This window comes from Capsicum annuum, chromosome 8 (genome assembly GCF_002878395.1).
Source record: "Capsicum annuum cultivar UCD-10X-F1 chromosome 8, UCD10Xv1.1, whole genome shotgun sequence".
Classification (NCBI taxonomy): Eukaryota; Viridiplantae; Streptophyta; class Magnoliopsida; order Solanales; family Solanaceae; genus Capsicum; species Capsicum annuum.
In genome coordinates, this window is record NC_061118.1 from 156,408,171 (window position 1) to 156,426,463 (window position 18,293).

The 18,293-nt window shown below is 36.8% G+C and overlaps 2 protein-coding genes across 7 annotated transcripts; one reads left to right on the forward strand and one right to left on the reverse strand.

The window, feature by feature from the left end:
* The first annotated feature begins 3,763 nt into the window (after nucleotides 1-3,763).
* On the forward strand, nucleotides 3,764-9,610 carry LOC107871182 (FACT complex subunit SPT16). Of its 6 annotated transcripts, none has more exons than XM_016718021.2 (6): nucleotides 3,764-3,956; nucleotides 4,090-4,143; nucleotides 4,357-4,410; nucleotides 4,627-4,681; nucleotides 4,979-5,075; nucleotides 6,110-9,610. In XM_016718021.2, exon 6 carries the CDS (start codon nucleotides 6,173-6,175, stop codon nucleotides 9,383-9,385), a length of 3,213 nt encoding a protein of 1,070 aa, XP_016573507.2. In that variant the 5' UTR covers nucleotides 3,764-3,956; nucleotides 4,090-4,143; nucleotides 4,357-4,410; nucleotides 4,627-4,681; nucleotides 4,979-5,075; nucleotides 6,110-6,172; the 3' UTR covers nucleotides 9,386-9,610. The 6 variants fall into 6 exon arrangements, with proteins under 6 accessions (XP_016573507.2, XP_016573510.2, XP_016573506.2 ...); XM_016718020.2 differs by having other exon boundaries at nucleotides 3,770-3,956; nucleotides 4,961-5,075; XM_016718022.2 differs by lacking the exon at nucleotides 4,979-5,075 and having other exon boundaries at nucleotides 3,770-3,956.
* Nucleotides 9,611-10,519: 909 nt separating this feature from the next.
* LOC107871183 (FACT complex subunit SPT16) lies at nucleotides 10,520-15,997 on the reverse strand. The gene is made up of 2 exons (XM_016718025.2): nucleotides 15,688-15,997; nucleotides 10,520-13,947 (listed from the first exon to the last, which is right to left on the reverse strand). The coding sequence occupies exon 2, from the start codon at nucleotides 13,919-13,921 to the stop codon at nucleotides 10,760-10,762; it is 3,162 nt and encodes a 1,053-aa protein (XP_016573511.2). The 5' UTR covers nucleotides 13,922-13,947; nucleotides 15,688-15,997; the 3' UTR covers nucleotides 10,520-10,759.
* Between the last annotated feature and the right edge of the window lie 2,296 nt (nucleotides 15,998-18,293).

Consider the following 18,293-nt stretch of genomic DNA (forward strand, 5'->3'; position numbering starts at 1 on the left):
AGTGCCAAACAACAAGAAACAATACATAATCCACAGCACCAAACACTAGAGAAATAAAAGAGTGAAAGCACAAAAAACGCAGCTACAGTTCGAAAATGAAGAACAGGAGCTACAGGCCACCAAATCAAGCTCCGTCAGTTCCTAATCAAAGATTGAGATGAGAGGAACAAGCAGTCCAAAAATCAGCTCAATCGGACAAGAAACGAAGCGGGAATCGCAATTTGAAGTTGACAGTTGTGGCCGAAATTTAGGTGCGAAAATTAATTTTGTTTTTCTCTCTTTGGCTGCTGAAAACACTCTTTTTGTGATAGTGAATAAGACCTAAAAAGATCAATATATATGCCCCATAATAATGGGCCTATGGGCAAAAATGAGTTGGTCCAAATTGAGCTTCATTTTATTCATATAGGAAGGGACAAAGGCCCGTGACCCAACAAATGTAATCCCTTAAATAGCTAGATTCAAGACTTGATTAAGCTCTGATGGATGGATTTTATTGTAGAGCTTCTGATCTCATCTTTCAAGCTGCTGCCAGCAAATGCTCCATTATTGACAGCAAAATTTGTTGAACAGTACATGTAAGTTTCATGAAGATCATATTCTTTATGCTCCGATATTCTGTAATGTCTTCTCCGAGGCCTTTCAGAAGACAGAGAGTTGCCGCAAAGAGGGATAACCACACTTGTTTTCTATTGATATATCGTCCAGTTACTGCATCCTCATAATCACTCCGTGACAACATCGAGATGTTTCTCATCTTTAATGTCGATAGAATCTTCAACAGTAATAGCTTCTCCCTTTGCCATTAGAGAACTCTTCCAAAGTACTGATAACAGACAAATGTTTTTCCCATAAGTTGATAAAATATGCATGTAATAAATTGTACGCACAATACATCATCAAATAAGAAGGTACTCAATATATGTAAAACTAAAGAACCGGTTGGCAAACAATTTAATTTAGTAGCCAGGACAACAATAACCATTAGAAGGGTCTTGGAGTAACGTTGTCATGTGACCAGAAGGTTATGAGTTCAAACCTCGTAAATATGCAAAGTAAAGATGCGTATAATATACCCCTGTGGTGGGGCCTTCCTCAAACCCTGCGCATAGCCGGAACTTTAACACACTGGGCTGCCCTTTTATTTAGCTAGGACAACCAGTAGAAAGTGTATACTTGTCACTCGTATGAGAAAGAGCATTTAACAATGATTATTTTCCTTCCTGAGTCTTTTCAGCAACCTATCTGAAGGCTCGCATCCTAATTCCCATATCTGAAATATTTACCCGAAGATCCAGTAAGCATCTTATACACAAGCACATCCCAATTACAGTGCCTGACAAAGTCTCCTAATACCGAGTTATGCTAAATCGAACTGGAAACTTATGTTAGTCTCTTCATTAACAACAACAATATGACCCGTGTAATTCACAAAGTAGAATCTCGAGAGGCTAGGGTGTATGCTGACTTATCACTACCTTAAAGGTGGATAAACTGTTTCTGATAGACCTTCCCTAACATTTATATAGATTATTTCTAATAGACCTTGCCCAACATTGCAACAAATTCAGGTATGTCATAAAGGGGAAAGTCAATGTAATGACATAATATGGCAGAAATTTCCACAAAACAGGTACTTCCTCCGTTTCAAATTGAGATGACACAATTATTAAAAAAATAATGATGGGTAATACAACTTTATCATTTTGCCCCTATTAATTGTGTCATCTTGTTAGTTCTAATATTGATGGAGTTATTATATGACTGATAGCAAAATACTTTTTGCATGGACAATTAGAATTACCAAAGTCTTTGCAATATTTTTCAAGATTTGATAATTCAATGCTACTAACAAGGAGTATTCAATTACTAAGGATATAATGGGACAACTTGTCTTAATTAATAAAAAAGACAAATATAAAGACTAATCAAATTAAAAAATTTGGAACAGATAGTTTAGTACAAAGGGAGTGCTATATAATACAAACACAAATAAAAGATGTCCGAATAAAGACTACGCAAGGGGCATATACCATCAAAAGATTCAAAACTCAAGCATATTGGCATACTATTAAACATGTTACCTGCACAAATCAGCATGACTACCTAATACATAAAAGTATAAGTTATGTGAATTTCCATCCGTATTGAAATTTGGGTATGGTTCTTTATAAACATGTGATGCCTCAAAAACACTTACCTTTACTCGCAAGTCGCAACCCTACTTCTTTATCAACGTTTAATACAAAGTTCGATTTAAGTGATGCTCTTACCATTAAACTCACCCTAACTATCAGCTTAATCGTGTCGTAGAAAACAAAATTTGTTGAATATCATATAATTATCAGAATATTAGGTTTGTTTGCTTGTAGAAATTAGGGAGAAATATATAGTATAGACTGGTAAAGCAGTAGTAATATAGTATATTTTTATTGGATTATGGATTTATTAAATAAGAAAAAATTGAAGTTTTCTTACTAGTCATCGACCTACAGTTATCCTTAAACTTTCATGCTTGGCGGAGAAGAAGCAACAAAAGTACGCTCACTTGTTGTACCAATAATCCAACAAAATTAAATTATAAAATTATTAAAATTTTGTTAATTTAATAGCTCAATAATAATAAATCAATAAAAATTTTAGCCATTTGATTTATTAATCGATTCAATATTTCCACACTCCTATTTAAATCCTATCACAGTTAAATTTATTTTTTTTAATCTCTGTACTATTTAAAAATTTTCAACAACACGATAAGAAAACCTCCTAAAATGAGATTGCCCATCACCAATTATTTATCATCAACTGCAATTTCTTTCTTTATGGATTTTTATTGATTTTTTTCTATTGAAATCTGATTTCTAATACTTGATATTTTTTTTTAATCCGCCTTATATAATGCACAAATTACATCACAACAAGAAAAGTTTCAACTCCAAGCCAATCTATGTAGGAAATGGAACAATTTTATTAATATTTTGGGATTTCAAAGTAATCAAGATTGAATTAGATGAAATGAATCTCCTTTAAATTAGTTACTAAATTCTTATATACTATTTTTAAATTGCACAATTTGTCTATGAATTATAATTATGTACAGTAAATTTTCTCTAAATTAATATTGTTGGGATCATAAAATATTATTATTTTATAGAGAGATTATTTTATTAATAAATTAACATTTATTACTTTAAAGAGTGTTTTTAAGCTTCAAGGTGTAGTAGTGATTTTGAGTGTTTTACTAATTTATGAACTTGTGAAAATGACATTCACCAACTTAATGTCATGATTAATGATTTTGATTACCGCAGTAAAATTGATGTCAATAGCCTGTTAAATTACTCGGATAAAAATGATACATGTTTAGGAGTGCAACGCTTAAAGATTGCGGATGTCATTAGAGAAAATAGTATTGATGATGAAATTGAAGACGATACAATACCTTTGGAATCAATTACTCATAAGAAAACACTTATCAATCTAGAACTCTTCACAATTTTTTAGTGCAGTTCGAAATAAAATACCAAAACTTTTGAATGCAATAAAAAAATTAGAAGTGAGCTTCAACTACATTTAAACTTTAATAAAAAAATATCAAAATTATATTTTATTAAATTGTCTTAGATTTAAATTCATCCTAGAAATAATCAATCTTTTGCTATTTTAAGCAAGTTGAGGTGCAATTATATTTATTGAAAAAAAGGAAATCAATTATATTGTGGAATTACAAATCCTCTAACCGTAATATGTTGCAACTCGAAGGATAAAGAAAGTCATTAATTATGTAAGCACAACGAACCCTGACTCCTTTTTCTTCGATCACTCTCTCACACATAAATATCTTCTTCTTCTTTCCTTCAGATATTTATGATCTTCTTTCTTCATCCATCCTGTTTAACTGTAAGGCCTCCTAAATATCATCGGATCTATATAGCTCATCGCAAAGCGAAATTCATGTAAGATATTCGAAATCTATTTCCTTTTTTTTTTTTCCAACGGAATTATCGTCGAATTTTCGTTTTGTTATTCAAAAGTAGAATTTGGAATTTTTTTGATAGTTTCTGAAATTTCGGGCTGTTGTATGATCAGGAAATTAGTGGATCGGAGAAAGCATCATTCGTGAAAAGCTGAGACAATTGCAAAGTGAGTTTCTGCATTTCTGCTGATAATTTTCTGTTTTTGTTAAATGAGATTTTGATTCGGATAGGTACTGTATGTGAGTTGATTGATTTCTGGTATAATGAACAATTTTAGCTCTTGTGGATAATTGGAACTTGAATTTGGAGATTCGTGTTAATTAGTTGAATTCGAAAACGATTTGATAGGTTCTGAAATTTTGAGCTGTTGTATGATCAGGAAATTAGAGGATTGGAGGAAGCATCGTTCGTGAAAAGCTGAGCAAATTGCAGAGTGAGTTTCTGCATTTCTGGTGCTAATTTTCTGTTTTTTTGTTAAATGAGATTTTGATTCGGATAGGTACTGTATGTGAGTGGATTGATTTCTGGTATAATGAATAATATTAGCTCATGTGGATATTTGGAACTTGAAATTGGAGATTCGTGTTAATTATTTGAATTTGGAAAACAGTTTGATAGTTTCTGAAATTTTGAGCTGTTGTACGATCAGGAAATTGGAGGGTTGGAGAAAGCATCTTTCGTGAAAAAGCAGAGTCAATTGTAAAGTGAGTTTCTGCATTTCTGGTGCTATTACATCTTTTAAAATTGAGATTTTGGTTCGAGATAGGTGCTATATGTGAGTTGATTTCTAGTGAACAATTTTGGCTTTTGTGGATTTTGGGAACTTGAAATTTGGAGATTTGTGTTAATTAGTTTAATGTTTTTGTAAATATATGACAACTGAGCCTCTAAATCAACCTAAAAGGTAGCTCGGATTGCCCAAGTACATATAAGCAAATCACCTCTCCACTCCCTAACGAATGTGAGACTCTAACCCAATACAGCAACTCGCTTCACGCCAGGCTCAGCTGGAGCATGGACCACAAGCCCAAACATGGATGGACCTGGATTGAGATTGACACTCATAATCAAATTGAAGAACTTATCTTATTCCAATAGGTAAGCAAAGGTATAAATACAGTACATTTGGTGCTAAGTTGGGACAAAAAATAAAAAGGATTCCTACAAATCTGCACCTAAACATGACTGTACAAACTAAGAATGACGTTTATATACATTCTGTAACAGTTTTCAATTTGGAGATTTTTTTTTTTGTTTTATCTTTTGTACTAAGAGTAGAAATCATAGCCATAACAATGGAAGTGTTGGCTTACAAGAAAAAAGGACTCTAGTCTAATTTTATGGAGGCCTTTTTTCTCCTGAATCTTGCGAAAATAATTAGGCTTTTTTCAGGTGTTGTTGCTGTAAAATTGGCGTGTCTCAACTTCTATATCAGAATATGTTACTCCCTCGGTTAAATTTGTTTTTTTCTTGTTCTAACTTGGCCCGGGATTTAAGAAAGTTATAAAGAATTCTGAATCTTGTGGTCTTGAACTAGAGATATGTAAAATGTACTTCAATGTTCTTTAATCTTGTAGTCTTAAGCGTGTCATGTGGAAATTGAAACTAAAAAGTTGTCAAAAAAGGAAAGATACATTCTTTTTGAAACTGACTAAAAAGGAAAGTAAGGCAAACAAATTGAATTGATGGGAATATTAGGTTTGAATTGAACCATAGATACAGGAAAACAAAAAAGGGAAGGATGAAATCCACTTTTTCCTTTAGTACTGAAAAAATGGTAGAAATGGGTTGAATCATTAGGATTTTCAAATGCAGTAATTTCCTTTCTACTTCCCAAGTCCATATCTGTTTGAGTTGTTAATTAGATTCAACTGAAAGGACATATGTGAAGCAAGTGATTTCCCTTTCCTGGCTGGAAAATACATAAACTGATTGCGCCCAATTTATTCTTGCATTTTTGGCCTATGATTATCTGCTAATTTTTTAACTTTGTTTACAATTGTTTATCTTATTTTTTTTCACATTCTTTGATGGAATGCTGTTAATGTAGGATTTGGGTAGTTTAGCTGGGTAAACTTTCTGTGTGGGGGGGAGAGGAAGTAACTTATAACTTTATGTTGCTTTTTTCACAGGTAATCATCACGCTTGGCTCTGCACTTTGTCGCGGGTTTAAGGACCTGTATTTGTCCTATTCAATGGCTGATACCCGGAATGGCAATGTCAAAGTTTCTAATGATAAAGCATCCGGAGCAGCCAATGCTTATGCCATCAATCTGGAGAACTTTGGTAAAAGATTGAAAATGTTGTACTCCCACTGGACTGAACACAATGATGAACTTTGGGGAGCTTCTGAAGTTCTTGCCATAGGAACTCCTCCTCCATCTGAGGATCTGCGGTATTTGAAGTCATCAGCTTTAAATTTGTGGTTGGTTGGGTATGAATTTCCTGATACTATCATGGTTTTCATGAAGAAGCAAATCCATTTCCTTTGTAGCCAGAAGAAGGCCTCCTTACTTGAAGCTGTCAAGAGAACCTCTAAGGATGTTGTGGGAGTGGATGTTGTAATGCATGTGAGGACTAAAAAAGATGATGGGGCTGGTGCAATGGATGCAATTTTTCGAGCTATACAAGATCAGTCAGAGTCAAATGGTCATGATACGCCCGTTGTTGGACACATTGCGAGAGAAGCTCCTGAAGGGAATCTTTTAGAGACATGGACTGAGAAGCTAAAAAATACACAATTTCAGCTCAGTGATGTAACTAATGGATTCTCTGACCTGTTTGCGGTCAAGGACACTATTGAAATTATGAATGTGAAGAAAGCTGGTTATCTGACTTCATCAGTGATGAAGCACTTTGTAGTCCCAAAGCTGGAGAGGGTTATCGATGAGGAGAAGAAGGTGTCACATTCTTCACTAATGGATGACACTGAAAAGGTCATACTGGAACCTGCAAAGATTAAGGTGAAGTTAAAGGCAGATAATGTTGACATCTGTTATCCTCCAATTTTTCAGAGTGGAGGAGAGTTTGATCTGAGACCAAGTGCATCAAGTAATGAGCAGAATCTTTACTACGATTCGACAAGTGTGATTATCTGTGCAATTGGTTCTCGATATAATAGTTACTGCTCAAATGTTGCTCGGACCTTTCTAATTGATGCCAATCCAATGCAAAGCAAGGCGTATGAAGTGCTTCTGAAGGCCCATGAGGCTGCAATTGGAGCTCTAAAAGCAGGAAACAAGGCTGGAGATGTCTACCTAGCAGCACTCAGTGTGGTTGAAAAGGAGGCACCTGAATTGGTTGCAAATTTGACAAGGTCTGCAGGAACTGGAATTGGACTTGAGTTCCGTGAATCAGGGTTAAACCTTAATGGCAAGAATGATAGAATGCTGAAATCTGGCATGGTTTTTAACGTGTCTCTTGGGTTTCAGAATTTGCAAACAGAGTCTAAAAACCCAAAAACTGAAAAATTTTGTGTTTTGCTTGCTGATACAGTTGTTATTGGTCAAAATACTCCAGAAGTGGTGACTTCTATGAGTTCTAAAGCTGTAAAGGATGTGGCTTACTCATTCAACGAGGATGAAGAAGAAGAGGAGGAACAGCCGAAGGCCAAAGCTAAACCTGTTGCCGCCAGTGGACTCTCATCCAAGGCTACGCTAAGATCAGTTAACCATGAGACATCAAGAGAGGAACTAAGGAGGCAACACCAGGCAGAATTGGCCCGCCAAAAGAACGAAGAAACTGCACGAAGGCTCACAGGAGGAAGTTCTGGGGGTGCAGATAGCCGTGGTGCTGCGAAAGCCACTGGTGAACTGGTTGCATATAAGAACATTAATGATCTGCCACCTCCAAGAGAGTTGATGATTCAGGTTGACCAGAGGAGTGAGGCTATTCTTTTACCTATTCATGGAACCATGATTCCATTCCATATTGCCACCGTGAAAAGTGTATCTAGTCAACAAGATACTAACCGTACCTGCTATATCCGAATAATGTTCAATGTTCCTGGCACTCCATTCACTCCTCATGACACAAATACTCTAAAGTTCCAGGGATCAATATATGTTAAAGAGGTTTCATTTCGTTCAAAGGACCCAAGGCACATCACTGAGGTTGTTCAACAAATAAGAACCCTCCGTAGGCAGGTTGTCTCTAGAGAATCAGAGAGAGCTGAGAGAGCAACTTTAGTAACACAGGAGAAACTACAAGTTGCTGGAGCCAAATTTAAGCCAATCAAACTGTCAGATCTGTGGATTCGTCCAGTATTTGCTGGTCGTGGGAGAAAGCTTCCTGGTACTCTGGAGGCTCACACAAATGGATTCCGCTATGGAACTTCAAGGCCAGACGAGAGAGTGGATGTTATGTATGGTAACATCAAGCACGCGTTCTTCCAGCCAGCAGAAAAGGAAATGATTACAGTCCTCCACTTTCACCTGCGCAATCACATAATGGTGGGAAACAAGAAAACCAAGGATGTGCAGTTCTATGTTGAAGTGATGGATGTTGTGCAGACAATTGGAGGTGGAAAAAGATCTGCTTATGATCCTGATGAGATCGAGGAGGAACAGCGTGAAAGGGATCGGAAAAATAAGATTAACATGGAATTCCAAACATTTGTGAACAAGGTAAATGACCTCTGGACCCAGCCTCAGTTTAAAGGGCTGGATTTGGAGTTTGATCAGCCGTTGAGAGAGCTTGGATTCCACGGGGTACCCCACAAGTCAACAGCTTTCATAGTCCCAACATCTAGCTGTCTTGTTGAGCTTGTAGAGACACCTTTTGTTGTTATCACTCTCAGTGAGATTGAGATAGTCAACTTGGAGAGGGTTGGTCTCGGTCAGAAAAATTTTGACATGACAATTATATTCAAGGACTTCAAAAAAGAAGTTATGAGAATTGATTCTATCCCTTCAACTTCCCTTGATGGCATCAAGGAGTGGCTAGATACAACTGACCTCAAGTACTACGAGAGCAGGCTGAATCTGAACTGGCGTCAGATACTGAAAACAATTACTGATGATCCGGAAGAGTTCATAGAGAATGGTGGGTGGGAATTTCTGAATTTAGAAGGTACTGATTCGGAATCTGAGCACTCACAGGAGTCTGATCAAGGATATGAACCTTCAGATGTAGAGCCTGTCTCATCAGACGAGGAAGATGATGAAAGCGAATCGCTAGTGGAGTCAGATGATGATGAAGGAGAGGACTCTGAGGAATATTCTGAAGAAGAAGGAAAAACATGGGAAGAGTTAGAAAGAGAAGCAAGCAATGCCGACAGAGAGAAAGGAGCTGAATCAGATAGTGACAATGATAGGAAGAGGAGGAATATGAAGCCTTTTGGGAAAGGTCGTCCTCCGGAGAGAAGAAATCTTGCTAGCAACATTTCCAAGAGACCAAGGTTTAGGTAAAGAGTGTGGTAGCCTGCTATTTCCGGCCGTCCTAGGACATTAGTTTAAACTACATAAGGTCTTGAGATAAGCATCTGTAAATTATTTACCTGACAACTGAGTTTAGACTTGGGAACCTTGTAGAATAGCTACTCTCTCTTGCTGTATTTGCAAAGTAGTTAATCCGTGTAAAATAAGATTGTGCAACTTACGTTGGGCTTAAGTTCTGTTTAAGTTTTGACGTTATCTTTTACTCAGTTACTATACAGCTACATCTCAAGGACAAGCAGGACAATTGCTCGCCTATTGGAGTTTGAAAGGTCTAGTTCTAGCTATTGTTCAGTGTTACGACAGTACCTGGATCATGTAGCAGTATAGCATATACTCTCAGCTTGTAAATACTTGTGGGAACGGATATTATACCTAGGCACTATGCAACTGCTGCTAGAAGTGAGAATGACACTGCATGGTTTAAATCTTGTGTGAGATGGTCTGCAGCTGGCACCAGTAGATGTATGTGGCTGACAAGCTTCGCAATTGTCTTTACGAATTTGCAAATTACCACCATAGTACAATGTTTTGCAACATCTTACCACTTGATTTGATTAGATAAATTTATAACAGTGCTGTTATTTAAGTACTTTTTTTTGTTCCGGTAGTTCCACCTTCGGTTAAGCTACTAACTAGGAGCAACAAACACAAAAGAGAAGATGTTTGTGAATAACCTCATTGAGAAAGGCGACCACTATTTTCAGACAAACTGTAAGCTGGAACATGTATGAGAACCAACACTTGTTTGCAGCTTTCAGGTTAAAACTTTGTAGAGTTATATGAAGTATCTTGAACATAGGCATGGTTGCAATGTTAACAATAGAATGAAAACATCATTTATCCCTTTGTTCTCTATTGCCTATAAGATTCTATTCATGACCAATGTCTGCACTGTATCATGGGAGCAATTGACCCCTGCTATTTCTCGCTCTGTGTTTGAACATTTTATGATCTAGCAAATTGTCTTATTGCTGTTACATTAATAAATCTAGATACGAGAAGCTTCAAATATCTATCCGTGGCATCACAACCTAAAAAGAATTTAAAATGGTAAGGGCAAGCTAAGACCTGTAGCTAGCCACTTCCTATCTAATATGCTTAAAATTGATCCAAGACAAGTCGTGAAATATATGCTACTCCCAGAAAAACAATCAGCAGGTTTTCTCACAGGCAAAACACATAAGAACATATTAGAAATATGTTTCCATAGATCTGATGCTAGTAATTTACAATAAGATAAAATCTACCACCTAATTAAGAACCAAAACCAGCGAAAGAAGAAACAAAATAATAGTCCTACGCATCCTGAAGGAACTATAATAAAGAAACGGCCTTCTAAATCATCTACCTGAACTTCATTCGCTTGCTGGCAGCAGAACTAGGACCAGCTCGCGACTTGCCAAAATTCTTCTTTCTCCTCCTCTTCTCATCCTCACTATCTGATTCATTAATCTCCCTGTCTGCATGGCTTGCTTCTTTCTCCAGCTCTTCCCATGTTTTACCTTTTTCATCCTCTGAATCTTCATCTTCATCCTCTTCCTCGTCATCTTCCGACTCCACAAGAGATTCACTATCAGACTCTTCATCATCAGAGTCTGACTCGGGTTCAGCATCTGAAGGTTCATAACCTTGGTCCGACTCTGAATCTCCAGATGATGAGTCAGTACCTTCCAAGTTCAAAAATTCCCAACCACCATCATCAATAAACTTCTGTGGTTCATCAGTTATCGTCTTCAGCACTTGACGCCAGTTCAGATTCACCTTGCTCTCATAATACTTGATGTCAGTTGTGTCAAGCCATTCCTTGATGCCATCAAGGGATGAAATAGGGATTGAATCTATCCGCATGACATCGCGCTTGAAGTCCTTGAAAACAATTGCCATATCACAGTTCTTCTGCCCAAATCCGACTCTCTCCAAGTTTACAATCTCAATCTCACTTAGAGTTATCACAAGGAATGGGGTCTCTACCAGCTCAACCAAACAGCTGGAGGATGGAACAATGAAAGCTGATGATTTATAGGGCACACCATGGAACCCAAGTTCTCTCAGAGGTTGATCAAACTCCAGGTCGAATCCCTTAAACTGGGGCTGGCTCCAAATATCGTTCACCCGGTTCACAAAACTCTGGAAGTCCATGTTGATTTTGTTCTTCCGATCTCTTTCCCTCTGTTCTTCCTCAATCTCATCTGGATCATACGCAGACCTCTTTCCACCTCCAAGCGTTTGGACCACATCCATTACCTCAACATAGAACTGAACATCCTTTGTCTTCTTCTTCCCCACCATTATGTGGTTGTGCAGATGAAAGTGAAGAAGGGTAACCATCTCCTTCTCTGATGGCTGGAAGAATGCATGCTTGATATTGCCATACATGATGTCAACACGTTCATCTTGTCTGGTGGTCGAATACCGGAAACCATTGCCATGAGCTTCCAGTGTACCATTAAGCTTTCGTGCTCGACCACCAAATACAGGGCGGATCCATAAGTCAGGTAGCCTAACTGGCTTGAATTTATTCCCTGCAAGGATAAGTTTTTCCTGAGTCACTAGAGTTGCTCTTTCGGCTCTCTCAGACTCCCTTGCCATATAATTACGTCTAAGTGTTTTAATCACCTGGACCATTTCACTTATGTGCCTATGATCCTTGGAACGATATGAAACCTCTTTTAGGTAGATGGCACCTTGATTCTTCACATCAATAGGTGAGAAAGGGGCACCAGGAACATTAAATATGATTCGGATGTAGTCCTGTTGGCTTGAAACGGTCTTAACAGTAGCCACATGGAAAGGAACCATATTACCATATATTGGTAAAAGGATGGCCTCGTTCTTCTGGTCAACCTGAATAATCATCTCTCTGGGTGGTGGTAGGTCATTGACACTCTTATAGGCAACAACGTCAGTTGAAGTCTTAGCACTCCTGCTATTCCCAGTTAAGGTTTCTTCACCAGCAAGACGTCGAGCAGTCTCTTCATTCTTCTGACGGGCAAGTTCTTCCTGGTGCAGCCTCCGCTTCTCTTCTCTTGAAATCTCATGATTGTCAGACCTAAGTGTTGCCTTGGAATACATGGTTTCCCTACCATTGGACTTTGCTTTCACTTGTAGTTCCTCCTCTTCTTCTTCTTCATTGAAGGAATAGGCCACATCCTTCAAAGCTTTGGAGCTCAAATGCGTGATCACATCATGACCATTCTTTGTAACAATCACAGTATCTGCTAGCAAAAGAGAAAAATTCTGGCTCTTCTCTTTGTTGGTCTGATTCTGCAAATTGTGGAAACCAAGTGACACATTGAAAACCATTCCCGGTCTCAACAGTTTATCATTCTTAGCATTAAGGATCAACCCTGATTCTCGAAACTCAAGACCAATCCCTGTCCCAGCAGATTTTGTCATGTTGCTAACCAATTCAGGAGTCTCCCTGTCAACCACAGCAAGAGCTGCTTGATAAACAGCACTAACCTTGTTGCCAGGCTTCAATGCACCTATTGCCGCCTCCTGGGCTTTAAGAAGCACTTCATAAGCCTTGGTCTGCATCTGAGTGGAATCAATTAGAAATGTTCTAGCAAGGTTCGAACAGTAGCTGCTGTATCTTGAACCAATTGCACATATGATGGCACTGGCAGAATCATAATACAGACCGTCATCGTTGCTTGTAGCACTGGGTCTGAGATCAAAAATACCACCACTCTGAAAGATTGGAGGGTAACATATATCAACATTCTCAGCTTTCAGCTTCACCTTGACTTTAGCAGGCTCCAGAATAGCCTTTTCTGTTTCATCCATCAACGAAGAATGAGTTACTTTCTTCTCCTCATCAATTACTTTCTCAAGTTTTGGAACAACAAAGTTCTTCATAGCAGAAGCAGTCAAATGTGCAGCTTTCTTCACGTTAACAAGCTCATTTTGGTCCTTCACAGCAAAAAGGTCAGAAAGTCCATTTGTTATATCACCAAGCTGAAGGCCAGAATCTTTAATCTTCTTAGTCCAAGCCTCCAAGAGTTTTCCTTCAGGACCTTCTCGCGCAATATATCCAATAACAGGGTTATCATAAGCACCTGATATTGACTGCACACGAATAGCATGGATCACGTTGTCCATTTTAGTAGTCCCATCCTCACTTTTGGCCTTTACATGCATGACAACTTCCACTCCCACAGCCTCTTTAGCAGTCAATTTCACAACATCCAGCAATGAAGCTTTCTTTTGGCTGCAGAGAAAATGTATCTGCTTGTTCCCAAAGACCATTATAGTCTCAGGGAACTCATACCCAAGTAACCATACATTTACGGCTGAGGATTTCAAGTATCTCAGGTCCTCTGAAGGTGGTGGGATAGCTATAGCAAGGACATCAGAAGAACCCCAAAACTCATCTTTATGTTCACGCCAGTGTGAATACAAGTCTTTCAGCCGCCTACTAAAAGTAGGCAGGTCAATTGTATAAGCATTTCCACCTGCCGCATTCCCATTTGCAGTGGCACCATTTCCTTGTTTTTGTTCGGGCATCGTATGGCTATGACTTGTAGAATAATCTGGACAAGAAAACACAAAAATTACTCAAGTTAATAGAAAAAGGAGAAAAAATAATAAATGCAATCATCCTCTACACAAATTCCAATAACTCCAGTTCCAATAATCTACAACATGTAGCTGAGAGTAAGCATTGTTAAATCATCATTCCTTTTAGAATTTCATAAAGCTTGAAACTCATATGGACAATCTCACACTGTTTACATAGTTAATATATCATGAGATCTTATCACTCGCCAGAACCCAAAGTCTCCCAATTTTTTTTGTTAAGTACTGACTCAGTTGTCAGTTGCACAGTTGTCCATTAAAAAAAGAATTTAGTAATTTATCTGTAGATAAAAGAGAACAAGTAAATAATACTCCCCATTGTGCAAAAGAACCCACAAAATATGTACTACTCTACACTGTTAAGTATTCTTTTACTCAAGCCCCGTGCAATTTCTTAGTATGCAACAAAAGAAGTCAGTTAATGCACATCTTGGAAACTCATTAAGAACATACTAAATAACTTGGAGATAGGTAAAGTTACGGAAATAAAAATGTGAAATTACTATGATAGCCATCATAATCCACAATTTTCTGAAAGTTTTCCAAGAAAGCATATATGAACATCTTCCTGATAAAAACAACACAAGACCGACCACAAGCAGCGACAGCTCATAACACTAATTGAGACACAATTACATGTTTCTTTTTTTTTTTGGATCTCTCGCTTTTGTAAAGTTGATACATAATATACATTTTTACCTGATCAAAAAAAAGTTGGAACACAATATACATGTTCTCATGAATTATATTTGCCAAAACTTGTGAAACATCACCAAATTTCTAACTTCAATTCAATATTTCAATAGGGGCTATACATTACACCGAGAGTCATAACAAACGCTTGACTATCAAAAAGTTGATACAAACCACTGTATCACCTGAATATCCCAAAATCACATCGTAAAACAATGCAAAACTCAGCAGACAAGAGCAATAAATTCACAAGTAAAGCCCAATAAACAGTCTTATCCCAAACTCCCACAAGTGCTTCACTAAATAGGGTTCACGAAAGCTACTGCTTAATATAACAAGCTTTCAAAATAAAGACAACAAAAGTCTAACAAAAAAGAACTATGACTCTCTTCATATGGTGCACTAAAGTTCCCGCTGTGCGCAGGATCCGTGGAAGACCCGAACCACAAGAGTTTATTTATGCAGCCTTACCTTGCATTTCTGCAAGAGTTTGTTTACACGGCTTAACCTGTGGCCTCCTGGTCGCAACTTTAAGGTTGCTCCAAGGCTCCCCTTCCTATGCCTCAGTCAACCAATAGACTATATTTTGGACAACAGAGTAAACACAACCAAATCACAACCACTAATTGCAACCCCCCCCCCCCCCCCCCCCCCCCCCCAATTTAGTGTTCTAACACATGCTTCAAAACAAAGTCGGAAATGCCCCACCAATACATCACATTTCACACATGCACCGCCACCACCCCACCACCCGGAAACACCACAATGTTAGACTCCAACACCTCAAAAATTAGGGTTAGCGTATCATTAAAAGTGACAAATGCTTCCACACAAACTCGAATAGCGTCCCCCATATACATTACATTTGACAAAGCACAACCCCACCCACCCTCCCCCAAAAAAACCCGACCCAGTAACTAACTCGTATTAGTGTTTCGGAATTCACATGCAAAGAGGAAACATGCATAAATTAAAGAAGTAAATTAAGGAAGAAAACTCACATGGTTGCTAACAGTTTTTGGAAGTGAAGGACCCTATTAGGGTTTCAAAACCCAACTAGGAGTAATGTGCGGCACAATGAGTCGGGTTTAAGGGTTTCGAATTATTCATAAACATGAAAATTGTTCAACTCAGCAACTGGAAAATGGATCGAACATTGAAATTAAAACTCGAAAATCGAAGAAAGAGGAAAGAGAATTTTGAGAAATCGATGTACAAAGAGGAGAAAATGCGGATTTGTGAGGAAGAAATCGAGAGAGAGGGATTTGGAGAATAGGAGGAGCGACTGACTGATTTAATAAAAAGTCGATGAAACTGGGAATTTGCTATTTATCGTCATGAAAATTATATAAAGGGTCTTCGATTTTCCACAAATTACACCCATTGCCCCATCCATAGTGTTTCCGTAATGACTATCCTCTCCCTATGCGAAAGTGGGTGTCATGGAGAGAAATTGTGCCCTCCTGAAGTACCTCCATCTATGTGGCACATTTTTTAAATTTATCTCGATAATAACATTAGTAATTCTTTTTTATGATAGAAAAGATTGATTATAAAATTTATAATTATATAACATTTAAATTTATTTTATGCTCAGAATTCATAAATTTTAAAAAGATTTTAAAAAAATAATATATACTAAGTCAGACTGCACCATGCAAATTGGAAAGAGAGGGTGCAGCAATTTATTACATTTGTAGCCTGTAGTGATGGCAAAGCAGGAATTATGTATTGTGAAGGGTAAATTGGTACTTTAAGGTGTAAATTGAAGTGCTGCTACGTGGCACATAATGGACGACGACGTTTGTTTCCTCCTTCTAACCAAAAATGGCGGGAATGTAAATGCTTGTTTCCCACCAAAATCACTTCATGCTATCCAAAGTAGCCACTAATTTATTATTACATTAAAAAACTTATTGATATGAATGAAGACTTGGGAAGTACATGAAATGTTGCTCCAAGGTTACATGGTTATTTTTTAAACAATTGTAAAATGTCTTTTTGCACTTATTCTTCTTGATAATGAAAAAATTAATTAAAAGGCACTTAACTAGTTGCATTAAGGAATCGTTTGGTACTTGGTAGAGTGTATAGAAAAAGGACTATATGCATAAGTTTTGTATATTATTAATATTTTATTTGATATACTTTTTCAATCTTCGTATGATTAATGTAAGATATGTATAATCAATACATGAAAATCTATTATAATAGTATATTAGTAATGCAAAAGGCTTCTAATGCATACATTAACATTGGCATGGTTAGAGATACAATTGTCCCTCAAGACCTTTTCACCCTCTTTTTTATCGTATTTGTGGAGGATATTTCAATTAAAAAAAAAATGAAAAAAAAAACTATGCAATGCTTATTATTTCAACACGCCAAATCAAACACTACATTAAAAAAAATTAGCATAACCGTAACGATCCAAAAATCTCAAAGTGGAGTATACCTGATGAATCTCAAGTACAACTAAAAATTAAAATAACAAGGTAATAACGATTAATGATGAAATCTTAAAAATACGTGAAAGAAGATAGCTAGAATGAGATGAGAGAATAGAACATAGAAGAGAAATGAGGGAATACCAAATTGAGCCAAAACCTCAACATAATTTGCATAACCCTTTCAATAGTTAACCGATTGCTTGACTCGAATTCAAGAGAAATTTTACTCTATAATTGGCATGTAAGTTCACCTCGGGTCAAGTCCATTGTTGAATATCTTATTACTTGTTTGGTCTACAAAATCCACAATTGGTTCATAACAATGACTAATATCAACATTACTAATGTAAATCCTAATAATGTAGTAATACTGTATTTTTGCACTATTCCTGCACATCATATCAAACGAACCCTAAGTGATTTGACTTAGTAGTGAAGAAATAATATTTTGTGATGCGGAAGGTAAATTTTGAGTTTCCTAATTTAACTTTTAATAGATGAATTTATATTTACTTCACACAATTATAAAATAAATTATGAATATAAAAATCATTTAACAATTTGAAAATATTAATTTGGAGGCGAAAAGAACACATTTTTACGTACAACTAAGTTTTCTATTAAAAGCAAAACTTTTTATTTTGGTCAAACACATTGACAGATCCTTCAGCTTGGCACCATCTTTCGCTTTAGTACCTCAAGTGGACATTGTTCACTTTTGACATCTCAAATAGCATATTGACGTGTCATTTTGACACTTTTTGCTGAGTCATCATGAGACGTATGTTACACGCATTTTAAACGCGTTTTAGGAATATTTTCATAATTTTTTCCATCCTTCTTCTCTTTCTTCCTCACTCTTTCAATTCATTAATTTTTCACTATTTTTTTTCCTTTTCTTAACACATCCGTACGAATTAACAGAGAAAAAAAAAAGAATTAAGAAACAAGGTTAATTCGCTATTTGAGAAATAAGAATGGTTGATTTTTAGCAAAAATCAAGAATTTTCCTTCTTTAAGAAATCAAGAAATAAGAATGGTTAATTTTCTTTTACGTTGATTTTAACTATTTTTATTTCTTAAAGTGGGTTTCCTTCTTAAAATGATTTTCCCTTCAATGATCGAATTCACAGAAGAAGAAGAAAAAAAAAAAAAAA